The sequence below is a fragment of the Aethalodelphis obliquidens genome, unplaced genomic scaffold (genome assembly GCF_003676395.1).
Source record: "Aethalodelphis obliquidens isolate GAN/ISIS:26980383/991018 unplaced genomic scaffold, ASM367639v1 scaffold47, whole genome shotgun sequence".
Taxonomy (NCBI): domain Eukaryota; kingdom Metazoa; phylum Chordata; class Mammalia; order Artiodactyla; family Delphinidae; genus Aethalodelphis; species Aethalodelphis obliquidens.
Window position 1 is genome coordinate 4099222 of NW_020837991.1, and position 10988 is coordinate 4110209.

At 39.4% G+C, this 10988-nt stretch overlaps 1 protein-coding gene across 3 annotated transcripts in view; it reads left to right on the forward strand.

The window, feature by feature from the left end:
• IWS1 (interacts with SUPT6H, CTD assembly factor 1) overlaps positions 1-10433 on the forward strand; it is a 65677-nt gene extending 55244 nt beyond the window's left edge. Inside the window, exons 14-15 of one of the 3 annotated variants that reach the window (XR_003427864.1) lie at positions 8678-9079; positions 10220-10433. Coding sequence is in view for 1 of the 3 variants with exons in the window: in XM_027082544.1 (XP_026938345.1) it covers positions 8678-8713 (36 nt within the window). In the remaining 2 variants the exon portion in view is untranslated. Of the gene's footprint in view, positions 1-8677 lie in introns of all 3 variants that reach the window. The other 2 variants (XR_003427865.1, XM_027082544.1) reach the window with 2 other exon arrangements.
• Positions 10434-10988: the final 555 nt, after the last annotated feature.

The window sequence follows — 10988 nt, forward strand, 5'->3', positions numbered from 1 at the left end:
ATGATGTAGGGAATCTCAAGGTGTAGAAAGTATGATCCCAGCTTCGAGATGTTTATAATCTTGGAAATAATTAGAAATGCCTCACTCTAATGATAATAATAATAAGCATCAGTTAGAGATTGTTAGTTTGAACAACCTTACAGTCATCTGACACATAATCATCTTTGTCATATCAAAATTCAAAAAGTCATTCTGAAGAGGACCTTCACTGAGTTACATGTGAATAATATAGGCCTATAGGGTTATTTACTTTATTGTAAGACATGGACACAAGAGGATTGTTCTTCCCCTGTGTTGAGGATGTTTCCACCTATCTCGTTCAATATCCCCATTTAATTTTCCTTGTAACAATTCTTTTAAACATGGATCTTTTAAAGAATTGATATACTTCCTTATACTGAATTGTGACAATTTTGAAAGCCAATAATATCCTTTCATTTATTTTGCAGGAGGGGGTGTGAATTACTAGCATTAAAGTTATTTTTAAATAACCTTTTAATATTTTAGACTGAAGTAGTGGGTTTTTGTTTTGTTTTTATTGAGATATAATTGACATACATTATATTAGTTTCAGGTGTACACCATAATGATTCAATATTTGTATATATTGTAAAATGGTCACTCACTGCAGTGAGTCTAGTTAACATCCATCACCATACATAGTTGAGAATTTTTTTCTTGTGATGAGAATTTACCAGATCTACTGTCTTAGCAACTTTCAAATATGCACTACAGTGTTATTAACTATAGTTGCTATGCTGTACATTACATCGCCATGACTTATTTATAACTGGAAGTTTGTACCTTTTGATTCCTCTCACCTACTTCACCCATAACCCCATCCACCGTTCGCTGAGAATTTTTTTTTTTTTTTGGCCGTAAGCTGGCCTCTCACTGTTGTGGCCTTTCCCGTTGCGCAGGACAGGCTCCAGACGCGCAGGCTCAGCGGCCATGGCTCACGGGCCCAGGCGCTCCACGGCATGCGGGATCCTCCCGGACCGGGGCACGAACCCGTATCCCCTGCATCGGCAGGCGGACTCTCAACCACTGCACCATCAGGGAAGCCCCGCTGAGAATTTTTGAATCAATATTCATCAGGGATATTGGTCTGTAGTTTTCTTGTCTTGTACTGTCTTTCTCTAGTTTTGGCCTCAAGGTAATACGGGCCTCAGAGTTTGGAATTTGGAAGTGTTCCCTCTTCCATTTTCTTTTGGAATAATTTGAGGAGGATTGATGTTAATTCTTTTCATGTTTGATAGAATTCACCAGTGAAGCCATCTTGTCCTGGACTTTTCTTTGGTGGAGGTTTTTGATTACTGTTTCAATCTCCTTACTAGTTCTTTTCTTTTCTTTCCTTTTTTGACTTCACCACGTGGTATGTGGGATCTCAGTTTCCCAACCAGGAATCGAACCCATGCCCCCTGCATTGGAAGCACGGAGTACTAACCACTGGACCTCCGGGGAAGTCCCTCATTCTCCTTACTAGTTATGGATCTATTCATATTTGTATTTCCTCATGATTCTGTTTTGGTACATTGTGTTTCTAGAAATTTGTCCATTTTATCTAGGTTACCCTATTTGTTGACATACAGTTCATAGTACTCCCTTATAATTCTTTTTATTTCTGTAAAATTAGTGGTAATATCCCTTCCTTGATGGCTGATTTTAGTTATTAGAGTCATCTCTTTTTCTTAGTCACTCTAGCTAAAGTTCAATTTTGCTGATCTTTTCAATGAACCAAGTCTTTGCTTTGCTTTTTCTTTCTTTTTTCTATATTTCGTTTCTCTCTGCTCTAATCTTTATTATTTTCTTGCTTTTGCTCTGAGTTTAGTTGTTATTTTTCTCGTTTTTTACGGTGCAAAGTTAGGTTGTTGGTTTCAGATTTTTTTAATATAACAACAATTATAGATTTATCTCTTAGCATTACTTTTGCTGCATCCCATAAGTTTGGGTATGTTGTATTTTCATTTTCAGTTATCTCAAGACATTCTCTAATTCCCATTGTGATTTCTTTGAGCCATCAGAGGTACTGTGTAAATTCCATATAGTTGTGGATCTTCCTGTTTTCTTTTGCCATTGATTTCTCTAGTTTCTTCCGTCATGATCAGAAAAGATACTTTGTATGGTTTCAGTCCTTTAAAATTTAGTAGGAGTTGTTTGTGGCCTTACATCTGGTCTATCCCAGAGAATATGCCATGTGCACTTGAGAATAATGTATATTCTGCTATGGTTGAGTGACACATTCTGCATATACCTGCTAGGTCTAGTTAGTCTCTACAGTATTATTCAAGGCCTCTCTTTCCTTACTGATCTACTGTCTTGCTGTTCTGTCCATTATTGAAAGGGGGTATTGAAGTTTTCTTCTATTTTTGTAAATCTATTTCTCCCTTTAATTCTGTCACTGTTTGCTTTACATATTTAAGAGCTCTGATGTTTGCTATATATGTGTGTGTGTTTATATGTTATACATTCTTGGTGAATTGACCTTTTCATCATTATATAATGTCCTTCTTTGTCCCTTATAACAGATTTTGACTTAAAAGTCTACTTTGCATATGAAGTGTATGAAGGTTTCCTTTTCTCCATATCCTCACCAACACTTGTTATTTGTTGTGTTTTTGGTAATAGCTCTTCTGACAGGTGTGAAGAGGAGAAAGCTCATTGTGGCTTTGATTTTCATGTCCCTGATGATTGAGGATCTTCTCTGTTGGCCATCATTATGTTTTCTTTGGAAAAGTGTCTATTTATGTCTTCTGCCCATTTTTTAATCACATTTTTTTCTATTGAGTTGTATGAGCTCTTTACATATTTTGGATATTAACCTCTTATCAGTATATGATTTGAAAATATTTTCTCCTAATCAATAAGTTGTCTTCTCACTTTGTTGATTGTTTTCTTTTCTGCACAATAGCTTTTTAGTTTGATACAGTTCCATTTGTTTATTTTTGCTTTTGTTTCCCTTGCCTGAGGAGACATATCCAAAAAATATTTCTAAGGCCTGTGTCAAAGAGTGTACTGCCTATGTTTTTGTCTAGGAGTTTTATGGTTTTGGGTCTTACATTTAAGTCTTTAATGCATTTTGAATTTACTTTTATGCATGGTGTGAAAGAGTAGTCCAGTTTGATTCTTTTGCATGCAGCTGTCCATTTTTCCCAACACCATTTACTGAAGAAGCTGTCATTTCCTCACAGTACATTCTTGCCTCCTTTGCCGTAGATTAATTGCCCATATACATGTGAGTTCACTCTGGGCTTTCTATTCAGTTCCATTGATCTGTGTCTGGTTTTATGCCAGTACCATTCTATTTTGATTACTGTAGCTTTGTACTGTAGTTTGAAATCAGGGAGTGTAATACCTCCAGCTTTGTTCTTTCTCAAGATTGTTTTGGCTATTTAGGGTCTTTTGTGTTTCCATACAAATTTTAGAATTATTTGTTCTAGTTCTGTGAAAAACATCATGGGTATTTTAGTAAGGTGTGCATTGAATCTGTAGATTGCCTTGGGCAATATGGTCATTTTAACAACATTAATTCTTCTGATAAATGAACATGATACATTTTTCCATCTGTGTCATCTTCAGTTTCTTTCATCAGTGTTTTATAGTTTTCTGAGTACAGGTCTTTTACTTCCTTAGTTAGATTTATTCCTATGTATTTTATTCTTTTTGATGTGATTGTAAATGGGATGTTTTCTTAATTTCTCTTTCTGATCGTTGTTATTGTATAGAAGTGCAACAGATTTTTGTATATTAACTTTATATCTTGCAACTTTACAAAATTCATTGATGAGCTTTAGTAGTTTTTTTGGTGGTGTCTTGAGGGTTTTCTATGTATAGTATCGTGTCATCTGCAGACATTGACAGCTTTACTTCTTCCTTTCCAATTTGGATTCTTTTTATTTCTTTTTCTTGTTTAATTGCTGTGGCTAGGACTTCCAACACCATGTTAAATAAAAGTGGCGAGACTGGGCATCCTTGTCTTGTTCCTGATCTTAGAGGAAATGATTTCAGCTTTTCACTATTGAATATGATGCTAGCTGTGGGCTTATCATACAGCCTTTATTATGTTGAGGTATATTCCCCCTATACCCACTTTTGGAGACTTGATCATAAATGGATACTGAATTTTGTCAGAAGTGTTTTCTGCACTGAGATGATCATATTTTTAATCTTCAATTTGTTAATGTGGTGTGTCACATTGATTTGCAGATGTTGAACCATCCTCACATCCCTGGGATATATCCCGCTTGATTATGGTGTGTGATCCTTTTAATGTATTGTTGAATTTGGTTTGCTAGTATTTTGTTGAGGAATTTTACATCTATGTTCATCATTGGCATATAATTGTTCATAGTAATTTCTTATGATCTTTTGTATTTCTGTGATAACAGTTGTAACTTATCCTTTTTCATTTCAGATTTTATTGAATTTGGCTATCTCTCCTTTTTTTTCTTAATGAGTCCAGCCAAAGACTTCTCAATTTTGTTACTTTTTTCAAAAAAACAGCTCTTAGTTTCTTTAATCTTTTCTAGTATTTTTTAGTCTCTATTTTATTTATATCTGCTCTGATTTTTATGATTTCTTTCTTTCTACTAACATTAGGTTTTGTTTGTTCTTCTTTTTCTAGTTCCTTTAGGTGTAAGGTTAGGTTGTTTATTTGAGATATTTTTGTTTCTTTCTTTTTTTTTTTTTTGCAGTACGCGGGCCTCTCACTGTTGTGGCCTCTCCCGTTGCAGAGCACAGGCTCTGGACGCACAGGCTCAGCGGTCATGGCTCACGGGCCCAGCCACTCCGCGGCATGTGGGATCTTCCCGGACTGGGGCACGAACCCACGTCCTCTGCATTGGCAGGTGGACTCTCAACCACTGCGCCACCAGAGAAGCCCGAGATATTTTTGTTTCTTGAGGTCAAGGCTTGTACAGCTATAAACTTCCCTCTTAGAACCACTTTTACTGTATCCTATAAATGCTGGGTCATTTTGTTTTCATTTTCATTTGTCTCCAGGTATTTTTTGACTCCCTCATTGATTTCTTTAGTGCTCCACTGGTTGTTTAGTAGCATACTGTTTAGCCTCCACGTGTATGTGATTTTTGCAGTTTTTTTCTTATAGCTGATTTCTAGTCTAATAGCATTGTGGTTGGAAAAGATGCTTTGTATGATTTCAGTGTTCTTAAATTTACTGAGAATTGTTTAATGGCCTGGCATATGACCTATCCTGGATAATGTTCTATGAGTACTTGAAAAGAATGTATTCTGCTGCTTTTGGATGGAATGTTTTATATATATGTATATCTTTCTTTCTCTCTCTCTCTCTCTCTCTCTCTCTTTCTCTCTTTCTCTCTTTCTCTCTTTCTCTCTTTCTTTTCTTTTCTTTCCTTTCTTTTTTCCATCTGGAATAATGTGTTATTTAAAGCCAATGTTTCCTTACTGATTTTCTGTCTGGATGATCTGTCCATTGATGTAAATGTGGCTTTTTTTTGGTCATGCCATGCAGTTTGCAGGATGTCAGTTCCCCGACTAGGGATTGAACCCAGGCCATGGCAACGAAAGCCCAGAATCCTAACCACTAGTTCCCTACCAGGCAACTCCAGTAAGTGGAGTTTTAAAGTCCCCTTATATTATTGTGTTACTGTCAATTTCTCCCTTTGTGTTAATACTTGCTTTATGTGTTCAGATGCTCCTATGTTGGGTGCATATATATTTGCAATTGTTATATCTTCTTGGATTGATCCCTTGAGCATTACATGATGTCGTTCTTTTCCTCTTGTTACAGGTTTTGTCTTAAAGTCTATTTTGTCTGATATAAGTATTGCTACCCCAACTTTCTTTTTGTTTTCATTTACATGGAATACCTTTTTCCATCCTCCTACTTTCAATCTGTGTGTGTCTTTAGCTCTGAAGTGAGTCTCTTATAGGCAGCATACATATAGCTTTTGTTTTTGTATTCATTCAGCCACTCATGTCTTTTGATTGGAGCGTTTAGTCCATTTACAGTTAAAGTAATTATTGATAGGTATGTACATATTGCCATTTTGTAAATTGTTTTGAGGTTATTTTTGTAGTTCTTTTTTGTTCTTCTTTTGTTCTCTTCCCTTGTGATTTGATGACTATCTTTAGTGTTATGTTTGAATTCCTTTCTTCTTCCTGTGTGTGTATCTATTATAGATTTTTGGTTTGTGGTTACTGGGAGGTTTATATATAGTAATCTATATGTATGTGATTAAGTTGCTGATCTCTTAAGTTCAAATGCATTTTAACAACCCTGCATTTTTACTCCCTACCATGTTTACTGTTTTTGCCATCATATTTTACATCATGCTTTTTGTCTGTGTATCCCTTAACTACTTATTGTGGATATAAATGCTTTTTCTCCTTTTGTATTTTAACCTTCCTATTAGCTTTATACATGGCTGATTTACTACATTTACTGTATATTTGCCTTTATCCATGAGCTTTTTCCTTTCATACTTTTCATGTTTCTATTTGTGGCCTTTTCTTTTTCACTTAGAGAAGTCCCTTTAACATTTTTTGTAAAGCTGGTTTGGTGGTGCTGAACTCTTAGCTTTTGCTTGTCTCTAAAGCTTTTGGTGTCTCCATCAAATCTGAATGAAAGCCTTGCTGGTACATTATTCTTAGTTGTAGGTTTTCCCTTTTCATCACCTTAACTATCATGCCACTCCCTTCTGGCCTGCAGAATTTCTGCTGAAATGTCAGCTGATAGCCTTATGGGAGTTCCCTTATATGTAACTTACTGCTTTTCCCTTGCTACTTTTAACATTCTCTCTCTATCTTTAATTTTTCCCATTTTAATGGCAATGTGTCTTTGAGTGCGCCTCTCTGGGTTGATCCTGTTTGGAAGTCTCTGTGCTTCCTGGACCTGGATGTCTCTTTCCTTTCCCAGGTAAGTTGGCTGTCTCCACTTCACTTAGTTCTTCTTCTGGGGTTTTATCCTGTTCCTTCATTTGGAATATATTCCTCTGTTGCCTCATTTTGTCTAATTTGCTGTTTTTATCTCTATGTATTTGGTAGGTTGGTTACATTTTCTGACCTTGGAGAAGTGGCCTTTTGTAGGAGATGTCCTATGAGTCCCGGCAGCACACTCCTCTCTGGTCACCAGAGCTATATGCTGTAGGGGTGCCCCCATTTGGGCAGCGTGCATCCTTTTGTTGTGGAAGGCTGATTACTGTGGGTGGTCTGGTAGGTGTGGTTAGCCACCATCTGGTTGGTCTCCAGGCCCTGCCTCGTGCAGATGCTGCTGGCCACTGGTGGGCAGGGCTCGGTCATGACGCTGCTGGATACAGGGCCCCTGGGGTTCCAAGGACTAGTGCTGGCCCACTGGTGGGCAGAGCTAGATTCTGGAGTGTCCTTTGAGTTTGGAGGAAGAGTGATTTATTTGTAGTTCTTGTCTTTGTTGTATGCTCTTTGAGCAAGAAGTTATATTTTTTGGCTAGACATAGTCTAGAAATAGAGAGGGTTCCCCTGGACCAGTTCTGTGTGAGACTGGCAGAGGTCAGTAAGCACTGGTCTTTTGAGGAGCTTACATGGTAGTTGACCAATGTAGTTATGCGTAGCCATTCCAAGCTGGCCTCTTCTGAAACCCATGTCAGGAAGATGTAGGACCAAGTCAAAGAGTCTGTGAGTTCCCAGGGGCCATGGACCGGGTCGATGTGGTTGTCTCCAGTTTGCTGAGCTAAACCAGCACACAGCACTTCACATTTTGACATTTATTGTACTTACTTCTATGAGATGGTGTTATCTCTGTTTTATGAAGAAAATAATGCCAAGGGAACAAGGTGCCACCTACCCGGTGAGTGGCAGAGCCAGAATTCAAGCTCAGACCTTCTGATTCCAGGTGCTGTGTGCATTCCTGGCCACCTTATCAATTGGATCTTTTCCACGTGGAGTATGTGATAGCTTTTATTGTTCAGACTTTTCATGCCTTGGCTTTTATTTTCTGATCATTCCTAATGATTGCTATTCTCTTTGTACTGATGCAGTCAGAGAAAATCATGAGGTGGATAAAGCCATTTAAGTGTTTCTTGAGAAATGCTATTGTTCAATATGAAATTTGAAAAGGAATCAAATACAGTAGAGTTTCAGCATAATCATATTAAACTTGGAGGTGAATTCAGAATGAATTTGCTCTCATATCAACCAATTTTCTTTTCTAAAACCTTTTAAAGCAGAAAAGCAAAACTTTGTAAGTCAATCCCGTAGCATAGGTGGTCTTATAAGGACCATCCTGTACGTTTCTCTACTGAAAGGGAGAGGAACTAAAACCAGCCTTGTGCCTAGTCTGTGCTGGGTTATTTTTTAATTAACTATAAGAAGTCATCATTACCTTTTATTTTTTTAATTATATCAGTTCCAGGTGTACAGCATAATTGTTCAACATCTGCATACACTACAGAGTGATCACCATCTATCATTACCTTTTAATAAGTAAGAAAATGTGTTCAAAATGAAATGACAGCCCAAAGTCACACAGTAAATAGCAAGCCATCCAAGGATCTGAAGTCAATTCTGCCTCCAAAGCTTTTGGTTATGCTCTGGTGTTTTCTGGAGGAAATGCTAGGATTTAAATATATGCTTGGAGTTTTTGTGCTGAGCCTGTAGTTGCTCTTGGACCTTGTTAAACTTCTGCCATCTGAAATGAACACCTGTGTCCGTTCTCTCCCAGGTCTTGCTGTTTTTGCTCAGTGCAATCACACCTTGAATAACAAATGGAGACCTCAGGACACTGACAAAGCTAAATCCTAATGAAGAGCCTCAGTGGGTCACAGCCACGTAGGAGCTGAGATTCAGCCAAACTGGTAAATGGTTTGATGACAACCTCCTTCAGACATCATATTCATTGATTTTCGTTAGAGCTGAGGACCTGGGGGGGAGGTTTTGAACTTTGTCCACTACTGGGTTTGATTATTGATTGGATTAATGGGCTGGAGTGGCCCAGACAGAGGCCCACTTGCAGGGATTATGGGAGCCCTGAGAGAAAAGGATTCACCATAAGAGAAGGATCAGGTGACGGAGCAAGCCCGTCTTCCCGAGAAGATGGAATGTTGGAGGGAATGTGTAGTTCCAGGTATGTATGTCCTGACCCAGTCAATCTGGAGATACACCACCCTGAGAAGCCGTATACTTATTCCAAAACTGAGCACTTGCCATTGCTCAAAATATTTAACAAACCGCGACATCATCTTCAGAGTCCCCTGAGTGTCCATAATGGTAAGAAACCGTTCTTTCAAGAAGAGCAGGCTTGGAACAAGAATGATAAGTTATTCAGAGCCGTATCTAATTGAGGCAGCTGAATCAAGACAATTATCTTTTGGGTCAAAAACCATGTGTTCTTGTACCCATGAGGGTGCACCTGGAGGAGGCCTTCCCGCCATGCTGCAGGAGTCATCGCAGCCTCCGGTGGCAGAGCTTCATTCTCTGCCCACTCACCCCTGCATGTTTTTTACATTATTATTTGTTTAATTGGAAAGTAAAAGCTGCCCCTGGTTGAAAAAGAAAACAGTTAACAGTGCAAAGGATGCAAGTGAAAATCTCCCTACCACACACAGACGATCACGTTTCCACTCTCTTACGTGAGATAATGTGGTTCTAAATGGTCCCTTCTAAGAAAGGAAGTGAGGGCCTGGCACCCACACTGCTGTCACCTTTCTCTCCCACTCGCCACGCTCCTAATGGAGCACTCCCGCGGGTAAGACTTTTAGCACTTCGCTCCACAGAGAGGCACAGATAATCAAGAAATGCCCAAGGCAGGCCTTTGGGACTCCCCAGATTCTTAAACACCACCATAGCAGGGAACTGCCACTGCTCTGTACCCTGAAATTTTTCTTCTCCAGCTCTCTCACATCAGATCATTTTCTGTTCACGTCTACAGCCGGCACTAATGGTTGGACTTCTTTTGGAAGAAGGGAGAGACAGAGGGAGGAAGGGAGGGGGAGAGAGATGAGAGAGAAGAAAAATGGGGGGGTGGCAGAAAGAGGAGAGGGGAAGTGGGGGACAGGACTTTTCACTCATGGCTATCGGGTTGTTATGAGTTGAACTGTGCTCCCTTCAAATTCATATGTTGAAGGTCTAACCCCCAGTACCTCAGAATGTGACCTTCTTCGGAAATAGGGTCATTGTAGATGACCAGTAATTAGTTAAGTTAGGATGAGGCCCTACAGAAGTAGGTGGGTCCCTAATCCAGTCTGACTGGTATCCTTATAAAAAGGGAAATTTGGAAACAGACACACGGGGAGAACACCATGTCAAGAGGAAGACGGAAATCAGGGCGATGCTTCTACAAGCCAAGGAGTGCCAGAGATTGCCAGCAAAGCATCACAAACCAGGTGAGAGGCGTGAATAGAACCAGCCCTGCTGACACCTTTTTTTTGGACTTCTGGCCTCCAGGACTGTGAGAGAATAAATATCTGTTGTTTAAGTCACTCAGTCTGTGGTACTTTGTTAGGGCAGCCCTAGACAACGAATGCTCCAGTCAAAGGCAAGCTGTTGGCGCTCCAACCTCCCACATCAGTCAAGGAAGCCCAACAGTGAGGAGGAAAGTTTCGATTCTGGTGCCAGCATGCCCCTCACCTCCAGTACTTGCCGGCCCTGTCTACTGAATCCCCCCATAAATCTTCCACTTTTCAGTGGGGACCTACACAGTAACAAGAACCAGATAAACTAAAGGAGGCTATCACTTGGGCCCTCCCACTGGTGCCCTGAGGGCAAGACTTAGAAGTTGCAGCCACCTCAAAGTTTGCCTCCTGGAGTCTCTGTGCCAAATGGACAGGGAAATGCTTCACGACAGACTTTTGAAGATGTTCCTCTATCTCTTCTAGCATTTAATGTTGCTAAAGAGAAATTTGCTTATGCCTTTGAAGATGACCTTTAAAAAAAAATCTCTCTAGAAGCTTTCCAGTGTCTATCTTTGAACGTTCACAGGAGTGTGTATAGGCATGGGTCTTTTTCTACTCCCTTGCTTGGCCCTTGATGGGTTC